The sequence below is a fragment of the Schistocerca gregaria genome, chromosome 8, assembly GCF_023897955.1.
Source record: "Schistocerca gregaria isolate iqSchGreg1 chromosome 8, iqSchGreg1.2, whole genome shotgun sequence".
NCBI classification, from domain to species: domain Eukaryota; kingdom Metazoa; phylum Arthropoda; class Insecta; order Orthoptera; family Acrididae; genus Schistocerca; species Schistocerca gregaria.
In genome coordinates this window covers 505,822,377-505,844,712 of record NC_064927.1, presented here as the reverse complement: position 1 = coordinate 505,844,712, position 22,336 = coordinate 505,822,377, and the positions used below count along the sequence as shown (strand labels likewise).

Here is a 22,336-nt window from a genome sequence, read left to right as displayed (position 1 = left end):
AATTACAAGAGAGTTATGCCCAATGAAGCACAGTGACTTTCAACTAACATCCGTGCTAATAGCTGCTTTACTTTCATAACACAACCTCGGTCATTCTGTTGGGGGTCTCCTCTGTGCTATAATGTACTTGGAGAAATATGAAATGGCTAAAATGTACTGGCCTTTATGTCATTGAAATGTTGGATCTGCAGATAGTTTGTGGCTGGCTTGTTTATATATACTGAGGTGAGAAAAGTCATTGGCTACCTCCTAATATCGTGTCGGACCTTCTGTCGGCCGTCATAATGCACGAACTCGATGTGGTATGGACTCAAGTTGTTGGGCGTTCGCTTCAGAAACACTGAGTCCTTCTGCCTCCAAAGCCGTCAGTAATTTCGAGTGTGTCACCTGTGCAGGATTTTGTGCAAGAAATGACCTCCCGATTATGTCCCATAGATGTTCGATGGGATTCATGTCATGCGATCTGCACGGATAAATCACTCGCTCGAACTGTTCAGAATGTTCTTAAAACCACTCGCGAACAACTGTGGCCCCATCCATGAAAATCTTATTGCTCTTCGGCTGAAAACGGTTTCCAAGAACTATTAAATTACCGAACTATTTCCGAAGTAGAAAACCCACGCGTCTAGCTCCAACTACCATTCCTCGTTGAAAGGTGGCTGCACTGAGTCACAGCGCCAGAGATTGCGCCAAATGTATTATTCAGCCGCCTCCACTGCCAGTTGCAGCTGAGAAGCTGCTGAGGGCAGTTGTGGTTCTGAGGTAGCCGTAGTTAGAGTACTAATTGTGACCACGTCGTGTGCAGTTGTTCTGTTGGGCAAGACACTAGGTGTTGTTGGATTGGGGATGTTGTAATGATCAGAGTGTATTTTTCGTCAATATATATGAAGGTAAAGAAATTTTTTTATTTTAAATGTCTTAGGCCTCTTGGTCACAGGTTCAGTCAACAAAGCATCTGGCTCCTGTTCTTGTGTTAGACCGTAATTCTGGTTTCTATATGCAATTATAGTATTTCTAGTTTTTTTTAATTACTTCAGTGTAAATGGCGTTTAAAGCATCTTGTCGTATTGAGGAAGAACCGTGCCAGATGTGTACGTTGAATCACACTTCCACACGCAGAACAGTTACACTTATGCTTTCTTGTTTCGTAGCTTTTATAGTTGCTGGGGACTTAATTAATTAATTGTGTTAACGGAAATTTCCTTTCATTCTTTGTTGTTATTCTATGCAGTCAGATTGCATACTAATATTGTTCAGGGCCAACCGGTTAAGAGACTGCGTAACCGGACAAACAGGAACTAAAATTAAAATTATTTGCATTCTATTTAATTAAGCCCCGATGCAACGTTCAAAGTCTGTTATTTCCCCTCTAGTGCCTATAATGACGTCAGAAACCTTTTCACATGGATCATTTGAGTACAAATGACGGCTCCGCTTTTTTTTCCTTTATTGAATTTCTATCCCCGCCCCCTCACGGCAGAGGGGGGTGGGGTCTGACAGCAACATAATACGCCGCTCTGCAGCCTACAGAAAAGTTAAAAAAATAAAAAACGGAATGAGGAGATATCATAACAAGGAATGCAGGAGGTAAAACGGCGACTGTTAAAAACTGAAACATGGCGGAAAAGTTACTAAGAAATATGAAAGCAGTGGGTTGGTGATGCTGATTAAAACACATACTAAATAGACAGGCACAATTAAAAAAAATGGCGACAGTCTGGTTTCTGTTCGCAACAGTTAAAAACACATGTAGCGACAGTATGGTGGCTGTTCGCAACACTTAAAAAGGGGGACACACAACACTGAACACTCACGGAAACACTGCACTATAGAGTACGAAGGCATATGCGGGGGAGGGGGGAGAGGGGGAGGATCCAGACAGATGAGGGGGCGAAAAAGAGGGAGGAGAGAAAAAGCAAAAAAGGGAGGAATTGATGGAGGGAGAGGACACAGAAAAAGGGGGGGGGGGTGGCAAGAAAGATGGGAGAAGGAGTGGGGAAGGCAGTGGAGGGGAAAGCAAAAGGACTTGGGGGAGAGAAAGGAGTCAAAGAGAAGGTAGGTAGGGACAAGGCAACAGGATGGAAGAGGGGAGGGAGCCAGGGAAAAGGACAGAGGGAGGGAGGGGGAGGTGAGGATCAGAGTAGATAGGAGGGATAAATGGAGGAAGAGAGGTCATTATTCTGAAGGGGGAGTTGATGGAAGCCTCCATGGGAGAGGAGTTGAAGGGCGTGGAGGTGGAGGGTAGGGGGGACGCAACAGTGAAGGCACGGCAGAGAGTGGGTGTAGGATAGGGGGGATCAAGTCGGTGGGAGGTGTAGAGGACTCGGATATGTTCAAGGAAAAGGAGCAGATTGGGGAAAGGAATCAGGTCATACAGGATCCGCATGGGGGATGGTAGGCATATACAGATGGCAAGGTGGAGTGCATGGGGCTCGAGGATCTGGTGGGACTTGTAGAATTTACAGGGGGGGGGGAGGATATCCAGGTGGGACTAGCATAACAGAGGAATGGATGTGAGGATTTGTAGGTGTGGAGGATGGTAGAGGGGTTCTATCCCCATGTCTGGCCAGAGAGGAGTTTAAGTAGACAGATGCAGTTGTGGGCTGTGGATTGGATAGAGCAGAGATGAGTGATCCAGGTGAAGAGACAGTCAATGGTGAGTCCAAGGTACGTGAGGGTGGAGAAGAGCTAAGGGAAAAATGAAGGAGCCAGAGTGAGGGATTGAGTGGTACGACCTATGATGATTGCATGTGTCTTGGAAGGATTGATTTTGAGGAGCCACTGTTTCCGCCATATGCAAAACGGTCAAGGTGATTGCGGAGAAGGCGTTGAGACCGTTGAACGGTAGGAGCGATTGCAAGGAAAGCAGTGTTGTTGGCATACTGCAGGAGGTGTACTGGAGGGGGGGGGGGGGGTTGGGGGCAAATCAGCTGCATACAGGAGGTAGAGAAGACAAAGCGCTGGGGTCCACCCACAGAGGATGTGGGAATCAGCGTCATCGACGGTAATGTAGGAGGGGCGGTGGGAGAGGAAGGAGGCAATCAGACGGACATAGTTGATAGGAAGAGCTTAGGCCTGGAGTTTAAACAGGTGACCAGGATGCCATACGTGGTCGTAGGCCTTTTCAAGGTCTAGGGAGATAAAAATGGCGAAGTGACGGGAGTTAAGCTAGAGGGAGAGGATATGAGTTGGGCATAGAAGTTGGTTGTTGACAGAGAAGGAACATCGAAAGCTGCATTGGGTGTTGGGGAGGAGGTGATGTTGGTGGAGGTGGTGATGGATGTGCTGGGTAAGGATGGATTTCAAGAGCTTGCATAACACTGAGGGGAGACACACAGGACGATAGGAAGAGGTGGATGGTCGATGGAGGCTCATTGGGTTTGGAGAACCTCAGGATATGGGAGGTTTTCCACAAGTTGCCATAGACTGGCTCCGCCAATGCATTGTCCTTTTATAACACGTGTATGCGATACTACGGCCATGTAGATGTGCATATCGCTACCCCATGACTTTTATCACATCAGTATATATATATATATATATATATATATATATATATATATATATATATATATATATATACGGGTCGGAGCGTGGAATGTCAGATCCCTTAATCGGGCAGGTAGGTTAGAAAATTTAAAAAGGGAAATGGATAGGTTAAAGTTAGATAGTGGGAATTAGTGAAGTTCGGTGGCAGGAGGAACAAGACTTCTGGTCAGGTGACTACAGGGTTATAAACACGAAATCAAATAGGGGTAAGGCAGGAGTAGGTTTAATAATGAATAAAACAATAGGAGAGCGGGGATGCAATTGCTTATACACTCCTGGAAATGGAAAAAAGAACACACTGACACCGGTGTGTCAGACCCACCATACTTGCTCCGGACACTGCGAGAGGGCTGTACAAGCAATGATCACACGCACGGCACAGCGGACACACCAGGAACCGCGGTGTTGGCCGTCGAATGGCGCTAGCTGAGCAGCATTTGTGCACCGCCGCCGTCAGTGTCAGCCAGTTTGCCGTGGCATATGGAGCTCCATCGCAGTCTTTAACACTGGTAGCATGCCGCGACATCGTGGACGTGAACCGTATGTGCACTTGACGGACTTTGAGCGAGGGCGTATAGTGGGCATGCGGGAGGCCGGGTGGACGTACCGCCGAATTGCTCAACACGTGGGGCGTGAGGTCTCCACAGTACATCGATGTTGTCGCCAGTGGTCGGCGGAAGGTGCACGTGCCCGTCGTCCTGGAACCGGACCGCAGCGACGCACTGATGCACGCCAAGACCATAGGATCCTACGCAGTGCCGTAGGGGACAGCACCGCCACTTCCAGCCAATTAGGGACACTGTTGCTCCTGAGGTATCGGCGAGGACCATTCGCAACCGTCTCCATGAAGCTGGGCTACGGTCCCGCACACCGTTAGGCCATCTTCCGCTCACGCCCCAACATCGTGCAGCCCGCCTCCAGTGGTGTCGCGACAGGCGTGAATGGAGGGACGAATGGAGACGTGTCGTCTTCAGCGATGAGAGTCGCTTCTGCCTTGGTGCCAATAATGGTCGTATGCGTGTTTGGCGCCGTGCAGGTGAGCGCCACAAACAGGACTGCATACGACCGAGGCACACAGGGCCAACACCCGGCATCATGGTGTGGGGAGCGATCTCCTACACTGGCCGTACACCTCTGGTGATCGTCGAGGGGACACTGAATAGTGCACGGTACATCCAAACCGTCATCGAACCCATCGTTCTACCATTCCTAGACCGGCAAGGGAACTTGCTGTTCCAACAGGACAATGCACGTCCGCATGTATCCCGTGCCACCCAACGTGCTCTAGAAGGTGTAAGTCAACTACCCTGGCCAGCAAGATTTCCGGATCTGTCCCCCATTGAGCATGCTTGGGACTGGATGAAGCGTCGTCTCACGCGGTCTGCACGTCCAGCACGAACGCAGGTCCAACTGAGGCGCCAGGTGGAAATGGCATGGCAAGCCGTTCCACAGGACTACATCCAGCATCTCTACGATCGTCTCCATGGGAGAATAGCAGCCTGCATTGCTGCGAAAGGTGGATATACACTGTACTAGTGCCGACATTGTGCATGCTCTGTTGCCTGTGTCTATGTGCCTGTGGTTCTGTCAGTGTGATCATGTGATGTATCTGACCCCAGGAATGTGTCAATAAAGTTTCACCTTCCTGGGACAATGAATTCACGGTGTTCTTATTTCTATTTCCAGGAGTGTATAATGGTAAGACAGAGATTTAGGAACCAGGTTTTAAACTGTAAGACATTTCCAGGGGCAGATGTGGACTCTGTCCACAATCTGTTGGTTATGACCTGTAGATTAAAACTGAAGAAACTGCAAAAAGGTGGGAATTTAAGGAGATGGGACCTGGATAAACTAAAAGAACCAGAGGTTGTACGGAGTTTCAGGGAGAGCATAAGGGAGCAATTGACAGGAATGGGGGAAAGAAATACAATAGAAGATGAATGGGTAGCTTTGAGGGATGAAGTAGTGAAGACAGCAGAGGATCAAGTAGGTAAAAAGACGAGGGCTAGTAAAAATCCTTGGGTAACAGAAGAAATATTGAATTTAATTGATGAAAGGAGAAAATATAAAAATGCAGTAAATGAAGCAGGCAAAAAGGAATACAAACGTCTCAAAAATGAGATCGACAGGAAGTGCAAATTGGCTAAGCAGGGATGGCTAGAGGACAAATGTAAGGATGTAGAGGCTTATCTCACTAGTGGTAAGATAGATACTGCCTACAGGAAAATTAAAGAGACGTTTGGAGATAAGAGAACCACTTGTATGAACATCAAGAGCTCAGACGGAAACCCAGTTCTAAGCAAAGAAGGGAAAGCAGAAAGGTGGAAGGAGTATATGGAGGGTCTATACAAGGGTAATGTACTTGAGGACAATATTATGGAAATGGAAGAGGATGTAGATGAAGATGAAATGGGAGATAGGATATTGCGTGAAGAGTTTGACAGAGCACTGAAAGACCTAAGTCGAAACAAGGCGCCAGGAGTAGACAACATTCCATTAGAACTACTGACAGCCTTGGGAGAGCCAGTCCTGACAAAACTCTACCATCTGGTGAGCAAGATGTATGAGACAGGCGAAATACGCTCAGACTTTAAAAAGAATATAATAATTCCAATCCCAAAGAAAGCAGGTGTTGACAGATGAGAAAATTACCGAACTATCAGTTTAATAAGTCACAGCTGCAAAATACTAACACGAGTTCTTTCCAGAAGAATGGAAAAACTAGTAGAAGCCGACCTACGTTTCTAGCATTTGTAGACTTAGAGAAAGCTTTTGACAATGTTGACTGGAATACTCTCTTTAAAATTCTGAAGGTGGCAGGGGTAAAATACAGGGAGCGAAAGGCTATTTACAATTTGTACAGAAACCAGATGGCAGTTATCAGAGTCGAGGGACATGAAAGGGAAGCAGTGGTTGGGCAGGGAGTGAGACAGGGCTGTAGTATATCCCCGATGTTATTCAATCTATATATTGAGCAAGCAGTGAAGGAAACAAAAGAAAAATACGGAGTAGGTATTAAAATTCATGGAGAAGAAATAAAAACTTTGAGGTTCGCCGATGACATCGTAATACTGTCAGAGACAGCAAAGGGCTTGGAACAGCAGCTGAACGGAATAGGCAGTGTCTTGAAAGGAGCATATAAGATGAAGATCAACAAAAGCAAAACGAGGATAATGGAATGTAGTCGAATGAAGTTGGGTGATGTTGAGGGAATTAGATTAGGAAGTGAGACACTTAAAGTAGTAAAGGAGTTTTGCTATTTGGGGAGCAAAATAACTGATGATGGTCGAAGTAGAGAGGATATAAAATGTAGACTGGCAATGGCAAGGAAAGCGTTTCTGAAGAAGAGAAGTTTGTTAATATCGAGTATAGATTTAAGTGTCAGGAAGTCATTTCTGAAAGTATTTGTATGGAGTGTAGCCATGTATGGAAGTGAATCATGGACGATAAATAGTTTGGACAAGAAGAGAATAGAAGCTTTGGAAATGCGGTGCTACAGAAGAATGCTGAAGATTAGATGGGTAGATCACTTAACTAATGAGGAAGTATTGAATCGGATTGGGGAAAAGAGAAGTTTGTGGCACAACTTGACCAGAAGAAGGGATCGGTTGGTAGGACATGTTATGTGGCATCAAGGGATCACGAATTTAGTATTGGAGGGCAGCGTGGAGGGTAAAAATCGTAGAGGGAGACCAAGAGATGACTACACTAAGCAGAATCAGAAGGCTGTAGGTTGCAGTAGGTACTGGGAGATGAAGAAACTTGGACAGGATAGAGTAGCGTGGAGAGCTGCATCAAACCAGTCTCAGGACTGAAGACCACAACAACAACAACTGATGTGACAAGTACAAACTCTAGGGACTGATCGATTATATGTATATAATCATCAGTCAGTCCCTAGTGTTTGTACATGCTGGAAAAAATTACCCTATATATATAGGGTAATTATATATGTATATTGCTGTGAACCATTTATTCAGCCATACTTGGTTATAGAGACTGCTGTCTAATGCGCACTGTGACATGCTGCCACAGTTACATTATGCATGGTTTCCTCCTAGAGTGTGGCACTGTTCCTCATACCTCGTAAGTCATACCCTAGCGCCATCTCCTACCATAGTAGTTCCTAATGTTGTGTCCGATTCATTTCTCTTGTTGACTCACCTTGTAGTGGATGTGATACAGCATTGTACACAATGGTTCTGTATTCGAATCGAGAGCTTGCCGACATTTGTTTTACTTAAGGATAGGGAAATGGCAATGGGCGCCAGGTAGCTTGGTTGTATCAGGAGACGCATCCCCGCAGGTAACAACCAAGTACTCAATGTTTGCAACAGCGTTTCGGCATTTGTCTGCGAGAGGTCGTGTCAGGAAGGAGTAAAACATGAAGGACACCAGACTTGGAGGAAAATGTGACTAACACTGTGGAAGGCGACCGCCGTGTCAGTACCGGGCAGTTGGCCCACCAGTACAGGGTACGTCAGACGCCCGTTGGAACATTCTCCTGTGACAATTGTTACTAGTCTTATCACTTACAGCGCGTACCGGGATTAATAGCAACAGACTTTCCACATCTGACAGTTCTGTCACTGGTTTCATCACCAGGCAGCCACGATCCTATTCACAGATGACGTCCACCTTATACAGGGTGTTACAAAAAGGTACGGCGAAACGTTCAGGAAACATTCCTCACACACAAATAAAGAAAAGATGTTACGTGGACATATGTCCGGAAACGATTAATTTCCATGTTAGAGCTCATTTTAGTTTCGTCAGTATGAACTATACTTCCTCGATTCACCGCCAGTTGGCCCAATTGAAGGACGGTAATGTTGACTTCGGCGTTTGTGTTGGCCGGCCGGTGTGGCCGTGCGGTTCTAGGAGCTTCAGTTTGGAACCGTGTGACGTCTACGGTCGCAGGTTCGAATCCTGCCTCGGGCATGGATGGGTGTGATGCCCTTAGGTTAGTTAGGCTTAAGTAGTTCTAAGTTCTAGGGGTCTGATGACCTCAGATGTTGAGTCCCATAGTGCTCAGAGCGATTTGAACCATTTTTTTTTGCTTGTGTTGACATGCGACTCATTGTTCTACAGTACTGGCATCAAGCACACCAGTACGTAGCATCAACAGGTTAGTGTTCATCACGAACGTGGTTTTGCAGTCAGTGCAATGTTTACAAATGCGGAGTCGGCAGATGCCCATTTGATGTATGGATTAGCACGGGCCAGTAGCCGTGGCGCGGTACGCTTGTATCGAGACAGGTTTCCAGAACGAAGGTGTTCCGACAGGAATTGTTCGGCGTCTTTGGGAGTACGGAACATTCCAGCCTATGACTCGCGACTGGGGAAGACCTAGAACGACGAGGCACCTGCAATGGACGAGGTAATTCTTCGTACGATAACTCAAATATCAGCGTCAGAGAAGTTGCTGCTGTACAAGGTAACGTTGACCACGTCACTGTATGGAGACTGCTGCGGGAGAACCAGTTGTTTCCGTACCGTGTACAGCGTGTGCAGGCACTGTCAGCAGCTGATCGGCCTCCACGGGTACACTTCTGCGAATGGTTCACCCAACAATGTGTCAATCCTCATTTCAGTGCAAATGTTCTCTTTACGGATGAGGCTTCATTCCAGTGTGATCAAATTGTAAATTTTCACAATGTGTCGGCTGATGAGAATCCTCACGCAATTGTGCAATCACATCATCAACACAGATTTTCTGTGAACGTTTGGGCAGGCATTGTTGCTGATGTCTCGATTGGGCCCCTTGTTCTTCCACCTACTCTCGATGGAGCACGTTATCATGATTCCATACGGGATAATCTACCTGTGCTGCTAGAACATGTGCCTTTACAAGTACGGCACAACATGTGGTTCATGCACGATGGAGCTCCTGCACATTTCAGTCCAAGTGTTCGTACGCTTCTCAACAACAGATTCGGTGACCGATGGATTGGTAGAGGCGGACCAATTCCGTGGCCTCCACGCTCTCCTGACCTCAACCCTCTTGACTTTCATTTATGGGGGCATTTGAAAACTCTTGCCTACGCAACCCCGGTACCATATGTAGAGACTCTTCGTGCTCCTATTGTGGACGGCTGTGATACAATACGCCATTGTCCAAGGCTGCATCAGCGCATCGGGGAGTCCATGCGACGGAGGGTGGATGCATGTATCCTCGCTAACGGAGGACATTTTGAACATTTCCTGTAACAAAGTGTTTGAAGTGACGGTGGTACGTTCTGTTGCTGTGTGTTTCCATTTCATGATTAATGTGATTTGAAGAGAACTAATAAAATGAGCTGTAACATGGAAAGTAAGTGTTTCCGGACACATGTCCACATAACATAATTGTGTGTGAGGAATGTTTCCTGAAAGTTTAGCCGTACCTTTTTGTAACACCCTGTTATATATATATATATCTCCGCCACTGAGTAGGCAACGTAGGAGGCGAGTATGAAACGAAATTATTCGAAATATGATGTTTCGGGCTCTGCCCATCACCAGATTTCACGGTATAAACAATATGACAAACAATAAGTTATACATTTTTTTAAAACACCAAATTTTAACAAGAAAGAGTAAAATCTAACTAAGTTTCAGAACCAGTACATGCCATTTCATAGCAAAAATAACTCTGACAGCTTGTTCCTTACTTATACATTCACGAATCAAAAGGTGCTTTGGCAATGGGAATGTGGGTCATGAGAAGGAGTGCTAGTTGAGTGCGCTCGCCCTTGCTGAGGGTGCGAGGCGGCGTCTCATGACAGCACTGCTGCCTCGCAGGTGCCGACACGTTTGCTAAATATTAAAACAGCAACCAATAACAGCCAAAAGTATACGCTGTGAAAGGCAGGTACGTTAATCTCTACAGAATCACGCTAAAGGGGTAGCAAACTGAAATGGTGGAATACTATTACTGGTGACTATGGAAACATGCTGCCCTGAAAATTAACTCCGCTTCTCTCTTTCTACATAAATAATCGCTTACGTGAAGTGTCTTTCTGTCCCCTCGATCGTGACAACGTCGGGTAACGGAACCTGCAGCAGACGTTTCCATAGGAAAGTGTTGTAGACGTAGGGGCAGGGGGAGGGCCACAAACAAGAAACAAAGGCATCTAATCAGTTAGTTTCTGTACACAGTGTGTTTTAGAACCTCGCTGACCGTCTTTGAGGGATGATCGATCACACAAACGCTATAATTTTTTGTCAAGGAACAGATACTTTTGGGCCGCCGTTTATGAGTTATGCGCACCGCTCCAAGACAACTTCTCCGCAGACCCTAGTGATGTCGCTGTTTTCTGGTGTTGAACCAGTCCGGTTACTCAACTTGTCTGGCAGTGCTGTGTCTATAGCGACCTGCATCTTACCGCTGTTGCATTCAGCCTGTGTTGTTGTAATACTGTTACATTCAGTGTCGTGCATCTTACTAGTCCTGAATTGAGATTTTCTTGCCGTTATTACTCCGTGAAATGTGGAATATGGATTTCATGTGAAAGTCAGTTTTCTAACAGAAGTCACCCACATTACAGCACCTTGGCTGCAACTCAGCGGAGCCCAAAAGAAACAAGGAGTTTGCGTCCTCTGCATGTCGGTGGCCGCAGGCGTGACGTGAGAACACCACATCATGAGGGTGAATTGATACGTTGATTTTGCAGTGAAACCTCAAGCATCCCAGCCCGTGCTATGGGAACAGGTCGCGTATCTGTTTGGGGAGTATTACAGGAGTACAACTTACACGCGTACCATCTATAAAAGAGTCTTAGGACCAGCAGATTACCCACATCCGATGCAGTTTGTGTAGTGGTTTCCACACGAAAGAGTGAATACTGTTGCCTTCCACATATACATGTTTTATTTGCAGATGAGCCCTTATTTACACGTGACGGGTAGTTTAACAGCAGGAACAGCCACATCTGGGACTATGAGAAACCGCATGCGCTTGCTGTTAGAACGCACCGACAAAAGTTCTCCGTGAACATGTGGGCGCGACCTGCGGATGACCATCTTCAAGGACCTGCGGTACTGCGACCTAGGTTGACTGGAGCAGCTGACTGGCACTTGCTGCACACCACACTTCCGAGAAGTGTTGGTAGTCTGTCTCCTTCTCTGTGCAGAGCCCCACCACACTTGAGCACTCATGTCGATTTTGAGGAACGCTGCATAGGACAAGGAAGAGCTGATGCGTGGCCAGCGCATTCGTCTAACCTGACGCTCCTTGAGTAATTCCTTTCGGGACACGTTAAGAGTATGGTTTACACTGAGGTGATGTAAGTGATGGGACAGTGATACGCACGTACTCAGACGGCGGCAGTACCGCGCATACAGGGTACAAAAGGGCTGTGCGTTGGCGGAGCTGTCATCTGTGCTAAGGCGATTCACGTGAAAAGGTTTCCGACGTGATTATGGTCGCGCGACGGAAATTAACAGACTTGGAATGCGTAATGGTAATTGCAGACAGGCGCATGGGTCATTCCGTTTTGGAAATCGTTAGGTGGTTCTATATTCCGAGGTCGACAGTATCGAGAGTAGCGAGAACACCATAGTCCAGATATCTCGTCTCACCACGGACAGAGCAGTGGCCGACGGCCTTCACTTAACGACGGAGAGTAGCGGCGTTTGCGTAGCGTTGTCACTAGTAATAGACAACCGACACTGAAAGAAGTAACCGCAGAAATCAGTGTAGGACGTACGACGAACGCATCCGTCAGGACTGTGCGGTTCTAGGCGCTACACTCTGGAACCACGCGACCACTACGGTCGCAGGTTCGAATCCTGCCTCGGGCATGGATGTGTATGATGTTCTTAGGTTAGTTAGGTTTAAGTAGTTCTAAGTTCTAGGGGACTGATGACCTCAGAAGTTAAGTCCCATAGTGCTCAGACCCATTTGATTTGAACAGTGCGGCGATATCTGGTGTTTTAATGGATGGCTGGAAAAGAAAATTGAAGAAGTGATGGGAGAAGATCAATTTGGCTTCAGGAAAGGAAAACGGACCAGAGACGCTATTGGCATCATGAGGATATTGTCGGAGACACTTGTGACCGTTAATGACGAAATTTGCTTTTGTTCTATAGACTGGCAGAAGGCCTTTGACAGAGTCAATTGGAGTATATTGATGAACGTCCTTAAGGAAATAAAAATCAACTGGAGAGGTCGGGGACTTATAAGGAACTTGTACCTGGGACAAAGGGTAAAGGTACTACTGAACTATGGAGAAACCAACAGTGTAGAAATAGGAAGGGGAGTGAGACAAGGATGTTGTCTGTCGCGAGGTCTCTTCAGCCTGTATGGAGAAACGCTGGCGAGAGAAGCGCTGAAAGGATGCGCAAACTTCAGAGTAGGAGGACGTCTCACCAACACCATCAAGTACGCAGTGCTCGCCAAAAGTCAGAGACGCCTGCAGCACATGATGAACAGTTTGGTGCAAACGGAAAGAAAGTACGGCATGGAAATCAACGTCGAAAAATCAAAAGTGATGCGCATATCAAAACGTGAGAAACACTTGGATATAACAATCGGGAACTGGAAAATGTGAATCAGTTCAAGTGCCTGGGAAGTTTTATCGCAAAAGGTGCCCACTGCGCCAACGAAACACGAGGAAGAATCACCATGGCCAAAGCTGCTGACCAGCAAGTTGAGTTTGGCATTGAGGAAGAAACTGATAAAGTCCTACATTTGGAGCATTGCACTGTATGGAGCAGAGACATGGACCATGAGAAAGAAGGAGAAAAAATACTTAGAGAGCTCTGAAATGTGGTGCTGGAGGAGAATGGAAAAGATCAAGTGGACAGGTCGCATAAAAAATTACGATGCACTGCGAAGAGTAGAAGAGAAGAGAAGTATTCTGCGTACAATTCTTCAGAGAAAGGCCAACTGGATTGGACATGTACTTAGACACGAGGGACTCATACATGATGTCATCGAAGGGAAACTCAGAGGAAACGCAGGACGAGGAAGAAGAAGAATTCAACATCTGGACGACATGAAAGATGGAAGGAGATACAACAGACTGAAGGAAGAAGCTGAAGACAGGGAACAGTGGAATCAGAAATTCTCCGTACGTAGACATGGACCTGCCACTAGGCAGAATACGACATAATAATAATGAACTGTGGCAGCAGACGACCGATCCGAGTGCCTTTGCTAGCAGCACTACAGCCCCTGTAGCACCTCTCCTGGGCTCGGATCATACCGGCTGGACTATAGACGACTGGAAATGGTAGTCTGGTCACATGAATCCCAGTTTCAGTTGGCAAGAGCTGATGGTAGGGTTCGAGAGTCGTGCAGATCACATGAAGCCGCGAATCCAAGTTGTCAGCTAGGCAATGTGCAACCTGATGGTGGCTCCGTAACGCCGTGGGCTGTGTCTACATGGAACGGGCTGGGTCCTCTGGTCGAAGTGTACCGATCATTGACTGGACATGGTTGTTGTTCGGATACTTGGAGACCATCGACGTCACGTTCCAAATTTTTATGGGTGACAATGCGCTATGACACCGGGCCACAATTGTTCGCGACTGGTTTTAAGAACATTCTATAGAGTTCGAGTGAGTGATTTGGCCACCCAGATCTCCCGACATGAATCCCGTCGAACATTTATGGGACACAATCGAGAGGGACGTTCGTGCACAAAATCCAGGCACTGGAAACAGTATCGCAATTATGGACGGATATAGACGGAGCATGAATAACCGATGAAAGGATAACTTTCCAAGACGGGGCGTGGAATGTCAGAAGCCTGAACGTGATAAGGAAGCTAGAAAACTTGATGATAGATAAACTCCAGTGGAAGACTCTGCAGGAGAAACGCTCAGTAGCTCGGTACTGGCTTTTGTTAAAGTTTCGAGAACATACCTTCACCGAAGAGTCAAGCAGTATATTGCTCCCTCCTACGTATATCTCGCGAAGAGACCATGAGGATAAAATCAGAGATTAGAGCCCACAAAGAAGCATACCGACAATCCTTCTTTCCACGAACAATACGAGACTGGAATAGAAGGGAGAACCGGTAGAGGTACTCAGGGTACCCTCCGCCACATACCGTAAGATGGCTTGCGGAGTATGAATGTAGATGTAGAAAAGGGAAGCGGAAAGGCTCAATCTAGACATAGCAGGGGTCAGTGAAATGAAATGGAAAGAAGACAAGGATTTCTGGTCAGATGAGTATAGGGTAATATCAACAGCAACGGAAAATGGTAAAACGGGAGTAGGATTCGTTATGAATAGGAAGGTAGGGCAGAGAGTGTGTTACTGCAAACGGTTACCATCAGAATCGACAGCAAACGTACATCGACAACTATAGTTCAGATATACATGCCGACGACGCAAGCTGAAGATGAAAAGATAGAGAAAGTATAAGAGGGTATTGAAAGGAGGATACAGTATGTAAAGGGAGATGAAAACATTATAGTCGTGGAGGACTGGAATGCTCTTCTTAGGGAAGGAATAGAATAAAGGTTACAGGAGAATATGGGCTTGGGACAAGAAATGAGGGAAGAGAAAGGCTAATTGAGTTCTGCAGTGCATTTCAGCTAGTAACAGCGAGTGTAAAGTTCAGTTTCAATTTAATTATTCTTGTTCCGATGAGGAACTATTTTTCCAAATTTTCCGCTAACTACTGTTCATTAAGAATTAGTTTACGTAATAAAAATATGTAAAGTTAACCGAATTTCGTTTCTAATCGTCATTGCTAAAGCACTGAGCAGTGGCGATTCGGTTTTAACTTCATCTACTTCTCTCGGTTTTGCATTATTCTTACGAGTAGGTGCCTTTCTCCCATATATTAGGGACTTGAGATACAAAGTCATATAGAAAAGCGTAATTATCCGAAGAGGTAGGAGCTTTTCCTTATCAGAATGGCCAGGGCGTCTCCCTCAGAAATGGAAAAACACCCGAAGAAAAACCTCTGACACACACCTGAAGTTATTTACTGTGCCAAGAGAGGTAGAAGGGGAGAGTGTAGCACAGGACTACAAGGGGTCGTTGGAGAGACTATAAAAATACTGGAAGCTCGCGGTATGAAGGCAAGCCGCGTACGGTTTGGAGTGCGATCATTTCATACTCTCGCATCTCCATTGACTCCATTTAATTCAGCTGGAAAACAATAAACACACGTTTTTAAACAATACCAACAGAAAGTTTCAACGTACACGTCATAAGGGCTCAGATGTCGATACCCCTACGATGTATCGAATGTTACCCTCACCCATCTCTGCTGGACCGTCAAGGGACGAGAAGAGCTTTCGGCGCATGCAAAAAAGGCGCGTAGACAGTCCGTCTGAAGGATCGGCCCATGAGGTGAACAAGTACGTGTCGGAGCGCGGCTCGTCGTTGGCGCGATGAGGAGAGCAAAGTATTTATTTCAAAACATTAGAGAAGGTAAACCTGTTTGCCAAGATCGCTACAGTAAACTTTATTCCCGATGACCGGTTTCGATAAGCGCTGTTACCATCGTCAGCGTGACTACTATGCAAAACAATTGTAATGTACGGAGTCGGGTGCAATATGGAACAAAGAAGCACGATTTCTTCCTCGTCATTGGCAGGTACGTAACAGACTAGAAGACTGATGGATCTTAATGTCAAAATTAAAACAACTATGTGCGCAGTATTCACCACGTAGATCTGTCTTAATGTCTCTCACAAAAGTGTACATCGTTGCAGCTGTTAATGTTGAGCAATGCGAATCAATACATTTTTAATTACAGTGGCCGAACGGAATTTAAGAGAGCAATGGGTAATTCGAGTGAAAATTGTAAATGGTGTGTGTCGTCAAGTTAACTGATTGGTCTTGAGATCGATATAGGATCTTTTTTCGTGAACCGTAGATACCATTAACTCAAAGCTATTCATAAACTGTTTAATTTCAAAATCCCTTATACAACATAGGGCTTAACTAATATTGCAGAATGGATGTGGCTGACTGAGAGAACACGTATCACATAGGCACGTGACTGTGGAACTTATTACAGTGATACGTGTACTGCAACAGTAAGTTGTGCGGAAAATATAACAACAAATAGTCTGATTCCCTGCAAATACAGCAGCTTAAGCAAATGAACATTAAATGAAGAAAAAGTAACAACCAGAAGCGACCAGAGAATTTGTAATATCTAGCATTTAGTAAAAACATGTAAGAGAGATCTTAAGTACTTACAAAACCAGCCGTATTGGTGTCGCTGCACGTTAACGTGATGCGGATGTCGATTATAGACTGAAACAGAACATTCAAATACTGGATTTAATTTCTTTATTCGTTTGATCCGTACACATGGGATGAGTATGGCATCATAGCACACGCCTGAAAATTATAAGGACAACGCCCTGAGACAAAACGTTTTCAGAAGAATAAGAAGAGAGAGTTACCATTCGAAGACGGGAAGCTAATGATGTAATTGATGCTCGTGCAGCTGGTACAGGGGCTGGACGAAAACGTGGAAACACCAAAAACACAATACGTTACCATACCTAATACAGTGTATGAAACACGCTGGCATTCAGAAGAACTTGCAATCGGCTCGGAATGAATAATACATATGCCAAGCTAACGATGATGAAAGTGAATACCGATCACGCACATTTATCTCCAAACTAGACAAGAAAACAGCAATGATGTTGATCATGTGACCGCGGTGACAGGGCGGGTTGCGACAAGTCACGGTTGTGCCCGCAAAACCAATCCTGGGCGACGTGACCTGTGTTGTGCCGTCTGGGACCGCAGCGTGACCACAGGGGGACAAACGTCCTACCGTGGGACGGGCCTACATCTGATGGGCCAAAATCTTTACAAAATCCTTGTCAGTAATGCAAACTTGGATCAATGGATTACCGCGACACGGCTACACAAATTGTCACAGAACCCCCGCTATGTTTTGCTCTTGGGACACAAACTCGATAAGAAGTGGGAAAAGTTCGAAGCAAGACTCACACAACGAAAGGAATTTCTTGCTTTTCTCCGTAGTCCAGGTGCTGTGACTTCGACATCACGTTTTCCTGTTGTGAGAATTTGCATCACTTATGAGTGTTTTAGAGTTTCTGTTCGACGTGTAGTTCCCTATTTCTGCAACTCCCTTCGAGTTGGTTTGGTGTGGCAGGGTTCAAGAGAGCGGCATCCAGTTCTGAAGTAACTTTTGCAACTATTTTCCTCTTATTTTGCGTCACAATCCGCTTAAACACCCATCTGTCACGATCAGTCCACATACACTTTTCCGCTTTCCCTGTATGCGGTATAAATCTTCGATACGGCGCCTCTTCCAACACCAAACGCTCGGGCTGCCACGGTTATTGAAGAGCCGACAACACACATTAAAAAAAGTTTTGCGTCACCTCGGTACCGAGAGTTCCAGAACCTGCACAGAAAATTTGAATAGAGATTAACATAAACACCATTTCCGCCCTTTTTATTGCTCACGAAAACCATACAGTGCATGTTGTATCACCACACAGCGAGACCGCAGAGGTGGTGGTCAAGATTGCTGTACACACCGGTAACTCTAATACCCAGTAGCACGTCCTCTTGCATTGATGCATGCTTGTACTCGTCGTGGCATACTATTCACAAGTTCTTCGAGGCACTGCAGGTCCAGATTCTCCCACTCCTCAATGGCGGTTCGGCGTAGATCCCTCAGAGTGGTTGGCGGGTCACGTCGTCCATAAACAGTCCTTTTCAATCTATCCCAGGCATGTTCCATAGAGCTCATGCCTGGAGAACATGCTGGCCACTCTAGTACAGCCGTTACGGCGCCTTCCATGAGCACCGGCGGCGTACGTCGGCTACACATAATGCAGCCTCAAAACAACAGGGAACCTCCACCTTGCTGAACTCGCTCGGCAGTGTGTCTAACCCCTTCAGTCTAACCGGGTTGCCTCAAAACACGCCTGTAAAGATTGTCTGGTTGAAGGCATATGCGACACTGATCGGTGAAGAGAACGTGATGCCAATCCTGAGCCGTCCATTCGGCATGTTGTTGGGCCCATCTGTACCGCCCTGCATGGTGTCGTTGTTGCAAAGATCGACCTCGACACGGACGTCGGGAGTGAAGTTGCCCATGATGCAGCCTACGGCGCATAGTTTGAGTCGTAACACGACGTCCCGTGGCTGCACGAAAAGCATTATTCAACATGGCGGCGTTGCTGTCAGGGTACCTCCGAGCCATAATCCGTAGGTATCGGTCATCTACTGCAGTAGTAGCCCTTGGACGGCCTGAGTGAGGCATGTCATCGACAGTTCCTGTCTCTCTGTATCTCCCCCACGTCCGAGCAACGTCGCTTTGGTTCACTCAAAGACGCCTGGACACTTCCCTCGTTGAGAGCCCTTCCTGACACAAAGTAACAATGCAGACGCGATCGAAGCGCGGTATTGGCGTCTAGGCATGGTTGAACTACAGACAACACGAGCCTTGTACCTCCTTCCTAAGGCGCTACAGTCATGGACTGTGTGACTGGTTCCGGCTGAGGTTCGAGTCCTCCCTCGGTCATGGGTGTGTGCGTTTGTCCTTAGGATAATGTAGGTTAGGTAGTGTGTAAGCTTAGGGACTGATGACCTTAGTAGTTAAGTTCCATAAGATTTCACACACATTTGAATATTTTTTGAACCTCCTTCCTAGTGGAATGACTGGAAGTGATCGGCTGTCAGACACCCTCCATCTAACAGGCGCTGCTCATGCATGGTTGTTTACATCTTTGGGCGGGTTTAGTGACATCTCTAAACAATCAAGGGGACTGTGTCTGATACATTATCCACAGTCAACGTCTGTCGTCACGAGTTCTGGGAACCGTGGTGATGCAGAACCATTTTTGATGTGTGTATAAGAGCATCAATAATTGGCCCACGTTCGCATTTACTTAGCTCCAACATTATGAGCTCACAACTACACAGAATACTATTCTGAGCGCGACTGACGCTTGCGACTTAGTGAAGATATTGTAAAGATGGCGTTCGTGGTCAAATACAACAGCGCAACCTGCGGGCTTCATTTACGTTCAAGAATTCATTCCTCGTGGTGTTCCCAAATTTTTGTCCAGACCCCGTGTATGATTTTATGTACAGATGCATAAAAGACGTTTAGAACAGATTTGATATATCTTTCGTCTCATGGCACTACAATGTGGAAATAGTTGTGGAATATGGCAGGAAAATATAATGTGGAGTACATACTGTACACGAGAAATTTTACGTTCAGATTTCATAAAACCTTAGTGGCAGTCTCCTCGAGGGTGTTGATCAGCCAGTATACTGTAAGAGACATGTTAATACGTGCATACTAAACTGCATAAGGTAAATGCTACTCAGCTGCGTTCAAACCTTCACAAATTAAAGGAACGTGAAATATTAATTTATATCGGTCTTAAGATGTAGAGAAGGCAAATATTACACAATACTCACACTATGTTACATAATAAATATACACAAATCCACTAGTCATGCAGACGAATTTGTTAATAGAGTGGATGTAACTGGTCACAAGAAGTTCTTCAGGCTTCTGTTAAGGTTCACTTTATAAGTAGCTTAACTTGGTTCTTTGCTGGGAAGGTTTGTTAAAAAAAATTCGTGTTTCTGAGTAATCTACATGTTCAAAGTAAGAGCAGTTTTTATGCCTTCGCCTGACACGTATCTACCATTTATAAACTTTGCTTCAAGATTACGCCTTTACTTGACTCATAACCTGAGAAGTTACATTCTTGAGTACATTTCCTACCACAGTTTTTATAGACTGGCGATGCAGTTTTTATTACGATATGACAACAGGTAACTTTACAGAAATGTGAACCATTTGCGACTTTATGAGATGTGGTTTCCGTAATGAGTCACATCACTGAATTATGGTTTAGTTTTAATTTCAGTGTATTATTCGTGGTTTCATCACCTGCCGAAGACGATTTTACATTTTGCTTATCGTGGTTTTAGTGAGCACGTTTATGTTAATGGGGGACATTCCATTACATGTGTGTTATAACATTTACATCAGCTAACAGATTCGCGACTGTTTAATCCTGTAATGTTACTTGTTTTATTTGGTATAAGGTATCTGATGATTGTTAGATGACTGAAACTGCTTGTATAAATAATTTTACCAGCGGCTCGAGGCGGTAATATGACATTTTTCAAATATATAAGAGCTGCTGGCCACCATTTCATGAAAGTATCTCAGGATATGTATCTTAGACCAATGTTTACTCTCCATTATTTTTTTGTTTTGTTTTGGTCTATATTACGTCCTTCCAAAATATGTAAAGAGCTTGCAGTAGAACAGATGTGTTTCACAGCATCGAAGACGAACAGGTGTTCATAGTTGTGAACGTGTGCGTCGTAGAGCCCATGTTTATTAGAACCTTTTTTCCCTCCTTTTGGTCCTTACTACTCAGATGTGCACCTGCTCATGTCGATGGGTTACGACTGCGTTCAGAATCTTCCGACTGCGTTCAGAGACCTTCTCACTGGCGGTACTGAACTGCCTGTGTTGACCAGAGGAATGCGATGCTCCTTTGTGTGCATACCCGGAGGAAGAGGCACTGCAGCGACTAGAGCCGCATTGAATCACGTGGAATGCATTCGCAGTTTCAGGCAGCTGTATAAGGGAATGACGACAGTGCGAATTTGTACCGGAATGGGACACGAACCCAGGTCTCCCGCTTTGCGCTGGCGGTCGATTTAGCGGCTTTGGCTACCCGGGCGTGACTCATGGCCAGACGAGAACTCCCATATATCGTCGCTGCTGCCGTCGTACGCACATCATGTACTCGCAGTATCCGGACAGGGAAGGACATTTTAACTGAAAGCTGCTGCCTTGTGTCGGCAGATAAGTACAATATTGCAGGGCCTGTGTTGTCAAGGGGAACGATGCAACGTCCCTTCCGATGTGCATGCACGTACAAGTTTCCGTTGTTGTCATTCCCTTACACACTGCGTGATCAAAAGTATTCGGACACCCCGAAAAACGTATCTTTTTCATATCAGGTGCATTGTGTTGTCACCTGCTGCCAGGTACTCCATACCACTGACCTCAGTAGTCATTAGACATCGCGAGAGAGCAGACTAGGGCACTCAGCGGAACTCACAGACTTCGAACGTGGTCAGGTGATCGGGTGTCAGTTGTGTCATACGTCCGTACGCGAGCTTTCCACAAGCCTAAACATCGCTAAGCCCACTGTTTCCGATGTGATAGTGAAGTGGGAACGCGAAGAGACACGTACGGCACAAAAGCGTACAGGCCGACCTCGTCTGGTGACCACCGCCGACAGTTGAAGAGGGTCGTAATGTGTAACAGGCAGACATCTATCCAGATCGTCAAACAGGAATTCCGAACTGCATCAGGATCCACTACAAGTGCTATGACAGTTAGGCGGGAGGTGAGAAAACTCGGATTTCATGCTCGAGCGGCTCTTCATAAGCCGCACATCACGCCGGTAAATGTCAAACGACGCCACGCTCTGTGTAAGGAACGTAAACATTGGACGACTGAACAATGGAAAAGCGTTGTGTGGAGTGACGAATCACGGTACACAATGTGGCGATCCGATGGCAGGGTGTGGGTATGGCGAATGCCCGGTGTACGTCATCTGCCAGCGTGTGTAGTGCCAACAATAAACTTCGGAGGCGGTGGTGTTACGGTGTGGGCGTATTTTTCACGAAGGGGCTTGCGCCCCTCGTTTTGCGTGGCACTGTCACAGCACACGCCTACATTGATATTTTAAGGACCTTCCCGCTTCCCACTATTGAAAGGCAATTCGGAGATGGCGATGGCATCTTTCAACACGATCGAGCCCCAGTTCATAACGCACGGCCTGTGGC

General features: G+C 46.0%; 1 protein-coding gene across 18 annotated transcripts in view; it reads right to left on the bottom strand.

Moving 5' to 3' along the window:
- LOC126284515 (mucin-17-like) overlaps positions 1–22,336 on the bottom strand; it is a 321,811-nt gene that overhangs the window by 221,427 nt on the left and 78,048 nt on the right. For all 18 annotated transcript variants that reach the window (XM_049983502.1, XM_049983491.1, XM_049983495.1 and 15 more), the window contains exon 3: positions 16,703–16,759. In XM_049983502.1, the coding sequence (XP_049839459.1) occupies positions 16,703–16,759 (57 nt within the window). The remainder of the gene's footprint in view (positions 1–16,702; positions 16,760–22,336) is intronic.